Source organism: Cydia pomonella, chromosome 11 (assembly GCF_033807575.1).
Source record: "Cydia pomonella isolate Wapato2018A chromosome 11, ilCydPomo1, whole genome shotgun sequence".
NCBI classification, from domain to species: Eukaryota; Metazoa; Arthropoda; class Insecta; order Lepidoptera; family Tortricidae; genus Cydia; species Cydia pomonella.
In genome coordinates this window covers 1522352-1539378 of record NC_084713.1, presented here as the reverse complement: position 1 = coordinate 1539378, position 17027 = coordinate 1522352, and the positions used below count along the sequence as shown (strand labels likewise).

The 17027-nt window shown below is 36.3% G+C and overlaps 1 protein-coding gene and 1 non-coding gene across 3 annotated transcripts; both read right to left on the bottom strand.

The window, feature by feature from the left end:
• Positions 1-691: 691 nt before the first annotated feature.
• LOC133522597 (E3 ubiquitin-protein ligase Mdm2-like) lies at positions 692-17016 on the bottom strand. 2 transcript variants are annotated; one of them, XM_061857955.1, is made up of 5 exons: positions 16820-17016; positions 14609-14689; positions 8068-8183; positions 7359-7550; positions 692-4830 (listed from the first exon to the last, which is right to left on the bottom strand). In XM_061857955.1, the coding sequence occupies exons 1-5, from the start codon at positions 16845-16847 to the stop codon at positions 4147-4149; spliced, it is 1101 nt and encodes a 366-aa protein (XP_061713939.1). In that variant the 5' UTR covers positions 16848-17016; the 3' UTR covers positions 692-4146. The 2 variants fall into 2 exon arrangements, with proteins under 2 accessions (XP_061713939.1, XP_061713938.1); XM_061857954.1 differs by having other exon boundaries at positions 8068-9342; positions 16820-16864.
• On the bottom strand, positions 5034-5110 carry Trnat-agu (transfer RNA threonine (anticodon AGU)). The gene has a single exon. It is a non-coding gene; the product is annotated as a tRNA-Thr (tRNA).
• Positions 17017-17027: the final 11 nt, after the last annotated feature.

Sequence of the window (17027 nt, the reverse complement as noted above, 5' to 3'; positions counted from 1 at the left end):
TTGTTAATGATTTAGAATGATATATTTTTTTATACTTTACAAGTTAGTATTTTCTTCGTGTTGGTGTGGTGATTTTTTTTTTGTTTCACTCGGTGGCAAAATTTGTTTAAAACCATCGTGCCTTGAAACCCTCTCGCATCCCTCAAGAATCCACATTTCAAACCAAATGTGAATCTTTCGCTCGCTCGGGTATCAATATTAGCAAGAGCGGTTAAACAACTTTTGCCCCATTGTAAAACAAATAACTATTAATATTTGTTTTATGTATTTACACATGTACCTATATTATTTGTGATAGGAATGGCTGGCAAGACAATTCTTAGGAACGGAATAATTTTAAAAAATCAGTTGAAGACCGATTTTGGGTTTTTATTTTTCTGAAAAATTCTAGTACTGTTGTTTCGTCATCGATTATTATTATGTATCATGCATAACGGCCGTAAAACCCACTGGAAAACCAGTAGGAATCTAATAATTTAATGCGTTAACAATAGGATACAGCTACGCTGTTACGGCTGTTATACTAGGTACTTAATATAGTATTACAGGTATTACTTATTTCGTGAAAGCACATATCTACTGACAGTAAAATCTGAAAATATTGTAATCAATAATTAACATAACAAAACCAGTTTGTGTACTTTCAAGAAACAATTAAAGGGGTTTATAATATAGTAATAAAAATGCAACATTGCTGAAAAAAAAACTTTTATTTATTATATTTTTTATCGTTCGATTTTTTTGTATTTATATATTTTTTCATATATAAGCGAGCCGAGGCTTACAATTGTTTTAATAAAACTAATAACCTACTATTTACATGGTTTTAACAAAGGAGATCGTAATTTTACATTTTTAAATATGTTTAATAAATTTTTCGCAAGGAAATTTTAATTAACAAGTAAACAGTGATAAATCCTCTACGCGGTAGGATAGGTGGTGGGGTAGTTTAAGAGACAAAAAATGGATTCCTAACCTAATATAATATTTTAATTCTTTACTAATCAACAAAATTGCTTTAAAATATCTTATTTCTAAGCGCTGAAATGATATGCGGTTAATAATTAATGACATTTGAAAAGAACGGTAACTTTGACCTAGTATTTAAATTACTGGCAATAACTTTACTGTACATTTGTGTTCTATATTAGTGTACAGTATTTATTTACATATACAAACATAACTGTGTTAATTTACATTAAAATATATGTACATCTACTCAAGACCTGCCGAACTCCGTCGACACTATGGATTTATTGAAAAGTATATCCCGTCACTTATTTTTACAAAATGAACATAAATATTCTAACGGAAGACATTGTTTTTAAATTATATCTAATGTCATTCCTGTCTTTAATCTACTAGATAAAATACACTTAGAAATATACTAGGAAAAAGTTACCGGTCCGCGAAAAAATTCAAATACATAGCACGCATTTAAATGGACACAAATGCACTAAACACTGAAGCAAATGTCACAGACAATATTTAATTCTACAAAAACTAAACACTTTAATAATAATTATCAGAAGCCGGAATTCTCGAGGCAGTTTGTATAGCCATTTTCTCTTTTATCGACTTTCGATATACCTAATATCGAAACAGTGTAGAATACAACATATCAATAAATATTAAAAATAAAGGGAACTACTAATCTTCTTGGTCTATCAATGCCATGCTTAACTTCTTTATAAGATTGTATCATTTGATACTCTACAAATTCAATAGTTGCGTGACATACCAAACGCATTTGAATTATTATTTTACCAATTGGTAAAAAAAAACAGACCATAAACAACCTACAGAGAAAGCGCCATCTATTTGAATTTCTTCGAAACCTAAAACTACACTCCTATTCAGCTTCAAGCTAAAAGCTATGTGGTCTAACTAAATAAAATGATCCTCACTTTTGGCATTAAAACAAATTACAACCAGTGCAAGCTAGGAAGCTTTGACCCCTAAACTAATTTAAAAGAAATATATTACTCTGTTCGGTGGCACGAGTTTCTACATTACTAAGTCTATTCCAATCAATTTCACTATAAGGACCTCTACAAACGTCACGATAATCGGATGCGATTTGCGATACATTGTGGAATTTGATCGACCGATTATTTTTTGCAGTTACTTAGCCAGCAATGATCCAAAATCGCATCTCATTTGTTGCAGCGTTTGTACAAGCCTTAACTATTCTATAATTTTATCCTATAGCACCGTCCCTTGTATGAATTACTATTATAAGGAAATAGATGTATTTCCTGAATATAGCGAAATAGATTTAACTAAAGCAAAAAAATAAAACCAAACGTGTGTGCTTCAACAAATACAATAATCTTGTAATTGTTAATCGTCCTCAAAAAACATCATTAAATATATAATCAAAATTGGTTCAAAAATAATATTTTTTTCTTTAAAGGCAAAGGCAAATCTCCAAATGCCTCACGAATTGAAACTTTGTAATCAACTTGGTACTTGTTATTACTCAGCCTCCTTAGTTTTAGCTAGATGCGGGTCCACACGGGGCAAGCCGCCTCGCGAGGAAATTGCCGCGCGAAGCTCGGTCGGTGAAGACGTGCGTCGCCCGAGGCAATGCGGCCGAGGCAAGTCACCACCGACCGAGCTGTATGGCCTATTATAGAGCGGAAAGTAAGGAGGCTATTTTACGACTCTCAAATTGTCTGCAAAATCTGTATCATACCCAATGTTTGAAGATGTTGAGAGGTTGTTTTATGTATTAACAGCAACACACGTAACTGACAATTGGCAGAACATATCTCGATACAATAAGATTTACGAATGAACTTTGACGATTGTTGGTTTATTCGATTATGAGGAAACACCTACAAAATATTAGATTTCCGAAACGAGTCATCTAGCAATGTGGTACCTGTGACGTTATTTTGACGATTGTAATTAGCTATACAACTTGTAACAAAATTAGTGGGGATCCATTTAAGGGCATATTCGGTATCGTGTTTTGATTAGAAAAAAAAAAGAAAAAAAAAATTATGGGGTAGGTCGTCCGAGTCAGCCAACACTTCATGGAAAGGCCAAAATTTTTGCGTAGAAAAAAATCTAGTAATCTACTTTTTGCTAATCAAAACACGATTCCGAATATTGCCTTAACGGATCGCCACTATTTTAATACCATCGAGGCGAATATTCAATAATAAAAATATGTGGTTTTTAGTAAAAAAAAAAGCTAGTAATGAAATCAATTAATAATAAGGTGTCGCATTTTTGGCCAATAGATATTAACGGGAAATATGAAATACTTAATATTTATAAGCAAAACATTCAAAAATATGTATTTATTTCGCATACCACATCGTCAGACGGGTCGTTAAGTTCTATATAAATCGGCTGGTGGTTGGCTTATAAAGATGTCCGCAAATAAAAAAAAGTTCCTCGAACTCAAATGACATACAACATTTCGAATCATTCACTCACTTAGCCTAGAAATACTGAAAATTGTGGAAAATTAATAATAATCTTATTTACTAGTGACTTTAATCATCAATACAATGATTGTATTTTTAGCTAATTTAAAAAGTATCTAATAATTTAAAAACTCAGCCTTTTTCGAAGACTCAGATACCGAGTTTTTGAGGCATTAAATAGACGGAAAACCAAAAGTTTGAACACATCTGTGGGTACGATTTAAAGCAAGCGAGATTTCGAAATGTCGCACTTTGTTTCGCCTAGAACGAGATAAAATTACTTTATAAAAAACAAATCCTTATTTCAAATTAGGTGCACGTTAAGAATTTTGTGATTTTTGTAAATCCTCTCTGCGTATTCTTTATTTATTTACTGCTCTTTTTCCAGTTTTTTTCTCTAGTTCTAGGCGAAACGCTGTGTCGTTAACGTATAAGCATTTTTAATAAGATTTGTACTAAAATTTAAATAGATTCATTAGCAATATAAACTTGTCGTATTTTTACAAGAAAAAAAATGGTATATTTAATCACCTGCAAGAATGACACGTGTAATAAACAATTTTAATTTTAAGACCGTGTCTTATATTTTTGCGCGTATCGTTGTGAAGATATTTTTGCAAAAGACTGTACCAAAAAAAACAAGACTTGCTCTGAACACTCAATTTCAGTACAAAGCTTTTAAAAAAACACTCGTACGTTCACATATCTATAAAACTCTCAAAACATTACTAACTTTACAATTGCACTGCGGACACCTCTTAGCCTTCCTCCAAACTTTGTTCGCGCACTCATAGCAGCAGCAAATATGCGCTATCCTGCCGTGCACGAACACTGCCGATTTAGGCTCAGCGTAGCAAATTATGCACAGATTCTCGTTATCGAATTTATCTTTAATGGAATTGATGATCGCTTTCTTAGTGAGTTTGACGGAATCATCGATTGTAAGCGATGGATCGCTGGTAGTTTTAATCAAAGGTGCTACTTCGGGATCGGCGCTTTTAGCTTTCCTACGTCTAGGCTCATCATCATCGGTATCGCTATCGGAATAATCGATTTTCATTCTCTTGTTATTACGGTCGGCGGATTCAGCGCGGCGCTTTACAGGTCTACCTAAAATCGGCGTAGAGGATGTACCTTGAGAGTCAGGTTGACTTAGCTCTGTTTGACTGGAGCCAGGTTGACTAAGTTCAGTTGCTTGGCTATCAGTAACCTGGCTATCAGTCCCCTGGCTATTAGTAACCTGGCTATCACGGTCAGTGGCCTGGGATAGACTCTCCTGGCTGTTAAAGGCGGATTCGACACCGGAATCGACAGAGCAAGTTCGCGGAACGTCAGATACTCGCTTACGCTTGTTTTTTCTTGGCCTCGGCGGGAAGAAGTTTTTACGTACCTAGAATTGGATTAAAATGTTTAGTAAATTAACAGATATTTGTTACATACAGTTTTTCTTGTTACATTTGTCAGTTTTGTTTTATTTTTTTATTTTTTGGGGTCATGAAATATTCAGAGTTCATTGATTGTTTTATCTTAAAAGAATAAAATTTTAGACGAGAGCAGAACAATTTTAAATAGAGGAATAATGGAAATATTCGCCGCTTCGGGCAAGATTCGAACTTGCGACCATTCGGAACACTGGTCCGATCGCTCTGAACCAACTGAGCTACCGAAGCATACCTGAAGTATGCGTATCTTTCCATTCCTTTTTTCCTTTATTTAAACTTTCTTATATCGTTTGAAGACATCTGTTAGATAAAAATTTGGAATTGTTTTTTTTTTATTTGATTATTATTAATTTCCTCATATTGGGATAACACTTCAACTTATTTTCATTTATTTCTGCAGAATAATTTAGTGAAAAAAAACGATACATCAATTTGTGTACAGCGGACCTAAGATGGTCGCTTTTATCGTCTGTCATCGTGCCAGTCACTTTAACAAGTAACAAGAGTACCGCATGACAGACGTGATAAAAGTGCGACCATCATATCCCGTACAGCTGGCCAAGTCTCGTCGTCATCTTCCTCTTGTTGTCCCGGCCTTTCTCCAACCCACAGGGGAAATTAGGCCTTATTGGAATTAGTCAAGTTTCCTCACGATGTTTTCCTTCACCGAAAAGTGACAATCGTTTATAGTAAACGACAATCGAAGTTTCTATAAAATATGAAATATGGAAATTATCACGTAACTTTTCGTTCGCAACTGTCAAGTGTCAATCCGATACATTTTTACTTTTGGTGTTTATAAATAAATGTATAGTTAGAATAATTTAGTAAAGCCACTTCGTATACAATTGTGTACGGTTCACAAGAATATTATTTATCCAGTTTATGGTTAATTATACATTTTACGTGTGGGCAGAGTCAAGCTTCTTGGCGTCTGACCTGACGTCATACTAAATATTTCAAACAAAAACAAAAGGGGCTTTACCTATACAATACATGGGTTGTTCCCAAAGGTGACATTGCTGCAATCAAATGGAACAATAATGCCGTCTCGTGTGGCTAATTGAATAATAAAAAAAAGTTATTGGTGTTATTTTATTCTATCAGCCAGGACGCAGGAATTGCTCTCGGTTCGCAAATAGCCAAACAAAACGACACACTGTTAACCCCTTAACAGTCGATATTTGAAAGCCAAGTAGGTCTTCACGCTTGATGCAGATCCGTACGCCGTTCCTCTATGCGAGCCGGGGCACTAAATACGTGTTTTGCTCAAAATACTTTGGATTGGGTCACGGCACAAGCGATACTTAAATGACCAGGCAATTGCGACTTTCGTGTGGTTATTTTTAAACTTACCTTTGGGACGGACTTAGTCCAATCCAGACAGTAAAAAAACTTTTCATCCTTCATGCATTACTCTAGCTAGTATACAACACAGTCACACATTTGTGTTTTATTTCACATTTCACACACAGACACATAAGAGAACATCGTATTGATATGTAAAATATCCTGTTTCTCGTACATTTTTTTCTGTTACAGTATAACTTTCAGTCAATATCACTCACACACGAAGACATACTCCATAACACACCACAACACCACACACATACGTAACAGTTTATCCAAATAAAATAGACATAAGATTCCGATGATGTTGTTTCTCAATTTTTTTAGTAAAGAGAGATTCCTAAAAAACGGGATTGATCTTAATGAATATAGTATTCACAAGTTTCTTTCCCAAGATGAAACTTCTCAAATAACAATGTATGATGGAACATAACACACCATTTGTCAACACAATTCGATTAGGCGGGTCCACCCAGAACGAACATACGCGCGAGGGAATTGCCTCGCGCGTATGCTCGCTCTGTGTGGACTCGCCTAATTTCTATCGATTTATTAATTGAGGATTGGTAACAGAAAAAGCACTGAATATAAAATTTGACATAGCCTTCAACCTAGCCTGATATAGATATAAAAATTGATTGACATTCTCATTGATTTTTATCAAAATTGTAACTAAATAAGGCTTCAATCAGTAATTTTTAAGGAGTAGGGTTGCTACTTGAAACCCTTCAAATTAAATGCATCCCAGCTTTTCAAGTATTTCCAGTTGTTAATATGACATTTTACTTTGGTACTGGAATTTTCTTTCTCAGTAAAAAAATCCCAGCTACAATCAGTGGTAACATCTTGGTGTTAGGTGGGTATAACGTATAATCAACATTTTAGCAATGACTTAATTTCCAATAGTAGATGTCTAGGAGTGCCCACTTTTCTCCACTTAGGACCACCCCTCACTAGCGTCTTTTGAGCGTCGGCGTCTAGTCAGCGCTTATGGAAAATGGCGTCGCTGCGCAGTTGCGCCAACGTTGCGTCGAGCAGCAGCCATAGAGTTGACTAGACGCCGACACTCGGGAGCCGCTAGTGTGGGGAGGCTCGATAACTTCTTCAAACATCGAAAGTGTCTCACCTTGAAACACTTCTCGCAGTAGCGGTACAGCGGGTTGTTGTTCTCGGCGCGGCACTGCGCGCACTCCCAGAAGTCGTGGAGGTCCATCTCGGAGTCGCTGCCTTCCGACTCGTCCTGCTCCGAGTCCGCGAACTCGAGGTCGCCGTCGTCGCCGACGCTCACTTCGATCACTTTGGTCGCTATTATTTCGTTCTGGAATAGAGAGATGGAAGATGTGAGTCGAAAATACAAAATACGCGCGAGGCAATTTCCTCGCGCACAAAACGGCCACTAGACGTGCCTCGGCCGAGGCGGCGCGCGCTCGGGCTATAATAATAATTTAATAAAATAAAATAAAAAATAGAATTTGTAAAAAGAAAACAGGATTCTAATTCGAATTATAATTTAATCGTTAAGTCATCAAAAGAACTGTTTTGTCAACTCCCATGACCACTAGATTTAACTGGATCACCAAACTACGAGTACTTTAGCTAGAACAAAAAGCCAAAAAGAATAAGAAAATAAAACAAATAAAATATTGTGTCAGGTGGACTCGGGTTGACTCCATCTAACTATAGGGCAAAGCGGGCAAAATGCCACCAGGCCAAAGGGCCCCAATTTAATCAAGAGGCCATGAGCACCAGCGCCATTCGTTGAATATGCCACGGGTGTCAGTTGGTATAGTTACGGCTCTGTTTAGGACTATAATAAAAATAAACAGTTGTCTCACATCGCTCTGCCCTGACGAGTCCCAATCCAGCGGCCCGTCATCTTCGGGCTCCGTCACCGGCTCGTACTCTGCCTTGTCGCTGGAGCAATCTGTGTCGCTCGTGTCTCGCACATAATCTACAACACCATAACACCTCAGAAAATGCACACACAACACACAATGTTCCACTTCCCCTATTATCCCTCTGAGCCAGAAAGTTCGAGAAACTTGGTCCAGTTGCCCTAATAGTGCCATCGCCCTAATACTGCATTGGTGATTTTCCTTTTACGTGATGTCCAGTCATCCTAGAGGCGTTTTCCATTTCCATCGGTCCATAAAACTATTGTTTTTTTTTTTACAGACATACTATTTTTTTTTGTCAGATTATTTTTTCATGTTCCAATTTTTTTTGCATTTCGAAACTTGTTTTCTTATTTTTTCGTTTCTTTCCCATTTACTTTTCCTATTTTTGCATTACTTTCCCATTACTTGTTTTTTTTTTTCATTTCCTTCATTCTTTTATCAAACTTTTTTTCCTTTCGTTTTCATTCTTTTTTTTTTCAAATCAAACATACATACTTAGTTACTTGCTAGCATGCTTAAAATAACACAAAATGCATTAATTTCCACTGTAAAACTTACCAAATAGGTACAGTAAATTCACAAACAATAAGGTATTCATTTAACAAACAATTATGTGACAAGACAATGCTTCTTAATGAACTAATAATGGAATAAATTTAAAGTCATATTAAGCATTGTTTTGTTGGGTTGGGTGCATACATGGTGCTACTAATCTTAATGTTATCTAGTCCTTAGACAGTATAAGAGCATATTAAACCAAATTTGTGTAGTATGTCATGTGTAAAATTAAATTGATCAAATACATCATAGCTTATGCTTTGTATATCATTATTAATGTCTATTGTGTTTATTCTGTCTAAAGATCGCTGGATTCTGGGCAACCAACTTATTTGCAATATATATAAGAATTCTTGAGTAAGTATTATAATGACTAGAATATCTAATAGGGACAGTTGCATCTTATTCGAGCATATTAATTTCATTCTTCATCTAAAATAATTCCATTTAGTGTACCTATAGTATATTTTAATAACCACTATGCTTTTGTTTTCAGTAAAATACTTATTTTTCATTGCAAATACGTCAGCAGATGATTAGTCCATTCTCAAACTTATGAGTTAAGATTTGACAATGCACGGTTTCTATAGTATTTGTATTTTGTTGTTGATTCCTTGGAACCGCTTCATGTGGTTCCACCGCTGTCCCCGACATCTGGCAATGTTATACCATTCTGATTAGTGCTCATTCTAGCATTCCTTAAGTTAACGGCCTTGTGAGCCCGTCAGTTAAAATATGTTGTTATTAAAACTAAAAACACTCGAGCAAAAAGAAGTAAACTTATTAGATAGAAACACATTTTTGTTAAATGTATTGTTAGAGATTTAGTAATGTGAGAATCGAACCCACAATTCAAACAAAACACTGGGTATGTTAAATTGTCCAGTCGCCATATCGGTACACGGCGGGAAGGTTATGTTATCATCTTATATAAAAAAGAAATAAAATTGAAGAAATTTGAACCTAAAATAGAATTACATAAGGTTCATTCTTCAATTTTTTCTCTCGAGATATCAACTTCTTCCCGCCGTGTACGGAACGGATATATCGAAGCGGCCAAGGTGCTCAAAAATATCTAAACATTTGTGAGTATTCTGGCCGCTTTAATATGTTTAATGGCGACCTTCATTAAAGTAGGTAACATGAAATGTTTCGAATGCAAATGAAAACTTACAAAAATAACACACTGAATTTATGCTTTTTCTACTTGATAATTATCCCTTTTTCAGATGTATGAAGGCAAATTTCATTTCCGTCAACAGATAAGTCTTCATTAGGTATGTATTTAGAGCATGAAAACATGCCGAAAGTACACTATCTAAAGTACGCCTTTCACCTCTACTTACAGTTCGAGCAGATTGAAGTGGATACTTGAGTCAAGTGTGAATAAATACAAGTATGGAAGAGTTCTTGCAGCCTCATATAGTACATAAGTTACCTAAAATATATGTTATCAAAGAAAAAGAAAAAATAATAGCTTGTTATAGTGATAAAATGTATATAGGTCTATCAATGTTCACTAAGGTTTTGATATAGGTATGTAAATGCTTAACGATTAGATTGTATCATAGACAGATCTATTTTAATTTAATTTGTTGTTCTCATAATAAAGTTTGCTAAGACAATGTGCAACACACCAACGTGGCTAATGAAAAAGGGTGGAGCTAACATAAACGTCAAATTCATGCGGACCACGCTAACTTTGCACTAAGTCGCCAGTGAGAATGCATACATACATATTCCTATAAGCTCCATACCTGGTAGAGTACTTAGCATGAAAACTTAGCGTGGTCCAACTCGATGACATTTATAGCACTGCAGGCACTGCCTCACTTTGTTGTTATTTCAAAAATTGTTATTATTTACGATCTTCATTGGAGTAAAAGAGTGTGATCCAAAATTTGTGAATTTCGGTTTTCACAGTAGGCCCTCAGACTATGGAACTATTGTTGCTAAAATATAAGCGAATATACTAATTTATAGAGATATATCTGTTTAACTTAAGTGCAAAAAACGTGACGAGATATAGGTAATAGAAAAAAAGCTTATATCTGTAACATTTGACGACCGGTTTGGCCTAGTGGGTGCCTGCCTGCCTACGAAGCTGATGGTCCCGGGTACAAATCTGGATAAGGGCATTTATTCGTGTGATGAGCATAATGGATATTTGTTCCTGAGTCATGGATGTTTTCTATGTATTTAAGTATTTATATATTATATATATCGTTGTCGTCGTGGGCAGGAGGTGTCACTCTACTTGATAGGGTTAGAAACGAGCACATCCGCGGCAGTTTTAAGATCCGGCCCATTGAAGATAAGCTTTCTGAATCTCGCTTAAAGTGGTATGGCCAATTGGCCATGTCATGAGGAGGCCAGAAGATCACATGACTAGACAAGTCCTGAGCATCAACGTTGGCTCCAAAAGATCGGGCAGAGGTAGACCCCTTACGACCTGGATGTCCGTCATAAACAACGACCTTAAGAAAGCTCAAACAAATGTCTCGACGACCCAGAACAGATACGCCTGGCGAAGAATGACGAGGAGAGCCGACCCCAAATGACATGGGAAAAGGCTAGGCAAAGAAGAAGAAGAAGATATATATCGTTGTCTAAGTACCCTCAACACAAGCCTTATTGAGCTTACTGTGGGACTTAGCCAAATTGTGTAATAATGTCCTACAATATTTATTTATTTATTTAGGTTAACCCCAACAGGTTTCATCTGTAAATATTCGAAAAACTTTTTCATCATAGACTTGTAAATTATTATTTATTTAGAACAAGACAATTTTTCATTGAACTACGGAAGTATTAATGAATGACTGTCAATCATAATATTATCAAGAACAATAGTTATTGTTTCAAAGTCTGATAAGTAGAAAACAGACGGCATAGGAATCGGACAAGTCTGTACAGGCATCGGCCACGGAGCGATGACACGACACGCTAAATGGTTGTGCTGACAAAAAAACGTCTCTGGGAATTTGCATTTGCACAAGTGTTTTTACTTGGTTCAATAATAAATAAACAGATACTGGTTGGAAGAAAATATGCTGAATTTATTATTTACATGACATTACACCTACCCTACAGAACATACTTTTGAGAAATGTAAGCTGTATTTATATAATGTACGAGGGCTGTTCCAAAAGTTGTTAGTTGCTCCGGCTTATATTTATAGCATTGTGGGGGATATTTCAATGCTAATTATGCGGATGATTTTTTTTTTAAATTAATGCGAATAGTTTTTTTACTATATATTTTTAACCGAAAGCTGTTTTGTATTATGGAGTTACGAATTGCTTACAAATAAATTTTCGGCAAAAAAATTATTTTTGGTACAAGCTTTTATCGCTGGCAACTAATACCCATCGAGACAATTCTAAAAACCCCAGACACAAAAAGGTTGAGTTGTTTTATCACAGAGTTCCTATGGCTACCTCCTGTCTTCATCATCAGATCAGATCAGCTCGACGGTACCATAATATTGCATTGCACCATACTTAAATATGTATGTAAATTTTCAGCTTCATCGGAAACCAGGAAGTGGGTCAAATTTAACTTGCAAGATTTGACCCGTACATACATAGGTACATTGCAAGTTAATAAAAATAATAATCATAATAAGCCCGCAGCGCAGCTTGTGGCGAGTTGTTGGGGAGTAACGACCCCATGGACCTGAGTGCTCCAGAGAGTCGGTCAGGGTCTCCGTCTCCGGCGTGTCTTCGTCGGTCGGAGTGGGACCCGTAGGACTCTCAGCTCTGGCTTGCCTTAATTGGCCGTCCAGAGGGGAGACCCTACAGCTATACGCTCCAGGGGTGGAAGTGTTAAAGGGCATAACGCCGCGAGTAACTTCGGAAAAAGCGCAGCACACCTCTCGACACCCCTGAGCCGCTCACGCCGGTGTTGCGCCTGGCCGTCTTTACGACGGCGCATCAGGTGCCCATCTAGCGAGTGGCGAGTCTCCGCCTGTCTTGATAACAATGTTATGGCAGGTGTCCGGAACTCTTAGCAATAGCCCAGTCTTATTTTCCACCCAAATTCAAACCATAGACCAGGATTCTATTCATTTTTCTGCAATAGCCTCAAATGCCTGCTCAAATCAGTTTATGGGTATCTATTTATGTACTTACCCATGAATGGGTTCCAGCAGGCGTTCTACATGACATCAAAGCTCTCCAAAAGGCCTCTACGTGTTGGATCTATATCCCCACCCACGCCTTATAAATGACCGGGCTTAAAAACCCGAGAGTTTGTGACGGATAATAATAATAACAACGGCAATTTTAGGCACAATTAAATGAATTTCGTATCGAAATCTATGAAAATCGAACTTAAATTTATACGTCAAAAAACGGTCGAGATTCGTCGGACGTAATTAGCAGCACCCAAAAAACTATTTTTTTTCCAACAAATACTGTTTATAAAATGGCAGCACATAATGGAGTCTCAATTACAGATTTTCATGACTACTAGGTTTCGACGCTTCGAAGTAAAAATACTTATATTAAAACTAAGCGTTTTCTAAAAATGTATTTACATCACTTCAATAGGTAAATGAAAGATCCCTCACAATGGTATGAATAATATTGTAATCGCATGAGTAGAGCCAGAGCAACTAACAACTTGTGGACAGCCCTCGTAATTTCGAACGGAGTAATTTTGAAGGTGGCTATCCACTAAACCAGAATCACCATACTTTACAGACACTTACGCTACTGCTACTGCTTTCGAAGTTACCCCGATGTAGTGATTAGTGAACATTGATAGACATTAAATACTTAACTACATAGTTTACTTACTGAACAGTAAATGCCAAAATGGCAATTCAACAATACATATTTTTTGGTTTTAATTTTTAATACAGAAAAGTTTTTTTTTTTGCAATCAACAGGATATATTAAATAATGTGCTAAAACATGCATAGAAAATAGGGCATTTTGGTATATAATATAACCCATGCATTTCATACATATAATTCAATACAACACATAATAAAGCGTTCATCGCAAATTTGTAAAACATTTTTGGCTCTGTGGCTTTACTGAGACTTAAAAAAACCTTAGTTATTCGAACTTTTGTTTATGAATCACATGATGTGGACTTATGATTCATCCTTGTAAGTACATTCCGTGGGTACGAATGACGTGATTTCATTCACAAAAGGCCTGGAAAGCCGGCCGGTGCTTACAAGTCAATCGGCGGATCCACACAAGCTGCCTCGCGAGGAAATTACGGTTCGAAGCAGCTCAAACAGATGTGCCTCGCCGAGGCAGCAGCGCTTTAGCCTCGAGGCACGTCTACAGACAGACCAAGCTGCTTTGCACGGCATTTCCTTGCGAGGCAGCTCAACTAACTTACTTACCTATTCTGTTTTTTTTTTTAAGTAATAATATACTGGCAAATTTTCAAGGTACATGGTGGTGGTATAGTGAAATTTCAAAGCTACAGTTAGAGCAGCAGAATTAGCTATGCAAAACAGCTTCCTCTAAAAATGATTTTGACAGGCAAGTGTTTGTACAACGTCGTAAGTAACAGATTGTAAAGGGAATATTACACTATGCAATCTCTCTGTGTAGTGTAAATAGTCTAAGAGCCCCTTGAAAATACTTTAACACCAGTAGTTATCACCAAACCAAGTTGGTGGTACAGTCAGCGTCAAATACTTTGTAGCAACCAAAGTAGCCAAATAGTTCGATACACAATATATATAGTATGGTGTACCGAACTATTTGGCCACTTTGACTGCTACAAAGTATTTGACGCTGACTGTACCTAGTGGGATTTTTTTCCCAGTTACCAGTGGTAATAGGTGGCAAAAAAATTACCAGTAGTTACCACTTGGTGTTGTGTTAACTAGTGTGAATAACCGACTGTAATAAAGATTGGGTAACTGAGTTAAGTTGTAACATCGACATACCTGTCTCCTTGCCCTGTATACTGAGCGCGCTCTCAATTGATCCGCGCCGACTGTGTCCCGGGGTAGTACTGTACCATTGATCTGAAATTTTAAATAAGTGTCATGTAAAGTTGTGATCAAGATATACATAATCCATAAAGTAATAAATGTGAAAGTAGCTCTATCTGTTACCTCTTCAGGCTTATACCACTGTATCAATTTAGATGAAATTTGTTGTTCTTGTCCTAAGGCGGGGTGCCTTAAGGGGCCCACTGATTAACAGTCCACCGACAAACACACTTATCTGCCAAAAATAATTAGTAGGAGCATGAGAGCATAGATTTCAAATCTCTAATTTTGCCTTAATCGGAGTAAAACAGAAAGATGCCTGCAATTTGCGAAGTTTGGTGTTCGCGGTAGGACCTCCGTTGGTAACTGTTTATATTGTAAATCTTTTTTACAAGCTTTTATTTAACTTGCAATGACCTACTTCCCGGTTTCCAATGAAACTGAAAATTTACATACGTATACTACATATTATGTGCGTCGGATGACAATGCAATATTATGGTATCATCAAGCTGATCTGATGTTGGAAACAGGGGGTGCCATAGGAACTCTGTGAGTCTGTGATAACTGATAAAACAATGTAACCAAATTGTGTTTGGGGTTTTTAGAATTGTCTTGATGGGTATTACTTGCCTGAGGAAAGAAAAGTACAGTCAGCAATGAAACCTTGTACCAAAAATGTAATTTTTGCCAAAAAACATGAATATAATAGACCGCGAGCCAGGAACAGATTTCCATGACCAATCGCCTCCCGGTCGAAAACGCGTGTAGTGGTTAACGGCTAGGTACGTCAGTTACCGCTCCGGTGGTGGGTTGGCAGCCACCGAAATACGTAAAACAAGGTTGCGGTGGTAAGTACATCAGCTTGTCGCATCAACATGTAAAAAATAGACGCTATACCTTTTTATGATAGCAATAACAAATCATTAAACTTTGCATGTAGCATTACGCCTGAAAAGCCACCAATGGATTACGCAATTTACACATTATGCATACTTTGCCATGCATATTTTTTACATGTTCATTTTACAGCTGACAGTTTTTCCACCGGGACACAACCGGCTGATGGTTTTTTTAATTTAAAACAGCATCCAAACTATATCTATATCATCTGACAAAGTATCGATGGGAGATGATGACATATGCTCCAGGCCCGCGGTCTATAATTAATTTACATACTTACCAAATTACGAAACTTTTAAAACATTTTCGATAAAATTTATAGCCCAGACAAAATAAGTGCCAATCTTATCAAAAGTCATATGATGAACGTAATGGACTCGACCACATGTTGAGATAAATAAGGCTATCATTCATGTGTATTATTCAGCAAAATTTAATGCTTTTCTTATCATATTATAAGCCAGTTTATTACCTATGTAATGGAATATAAAACTGTTAATGTGAATAAGGCAAAATATTTAATGAAAAGGAAACAATTTGAATCATTATTCTTCTGAGTTATTCGATTCTGTTAATGAATATACTGTTGTTAAATTTTAATTACATTAAATATGATATTGTTTTTATATGATTATTTATCTACTCTATCTAAAAAATTAGTGTCTTGAGTTGACTATAATTAATATAATTACCAGTGGAAAGAAAGGATTTAATCTTCAAGAATACTTAATCCAGTAAACAGTAAGACGGGGATCCCATTCTATAGATTTGTAAGTAAGACTAAACTAACAACATATAATGTTTCTATGTTATGAATATGATACCATTGACATAAAATTCAAAACAACATTCTGCACTCAGACATCGGAGGAATGCGAATTGCGAACGCCTACTGTTTTGTTTACATTATAAGAGTCAAAAACTAGTTTAGAACTCGTTCACTACATAGTAACGTTAAATAACACTGTTCATAATACAAAATTAGCACTATACATGTAGTAAACAATGGAACTTACCCATCTAGGAAAATCAAAGACATAATACAACCGCCAAATTCACAAAACAACCTAAAAAGTTACAAGCGCCTGACAGTTTTTTCTTCCGGTTTTTTTGCACCACTGGTTGGCCTTCACTAAAGTGACTACTGTGCGAGTATTTGTAGTAAAACAGCAAGACATAATTACCACATTCCGCAAACACATGGTTTTTTATCAACCATTACGATAAATAATACTTTTTAGATATTGGTAAAAAAACATACCTGATGAATAAGAAGCAGTTGTATTCATATTTTACTCTCTCAAACACACTCGCTATGCACTCGCTGAATGGTCGTGTTCAAACGAGTTGAGTTGTCAAACTACGCTACGCGTCTGTATAGGCGACCAAGGGTGTGAAACAACGGGGGAGGGAAGATACACCATGGCACTTTAGTGACGTACTATTGGCACAAAACCGAACTTTATAGG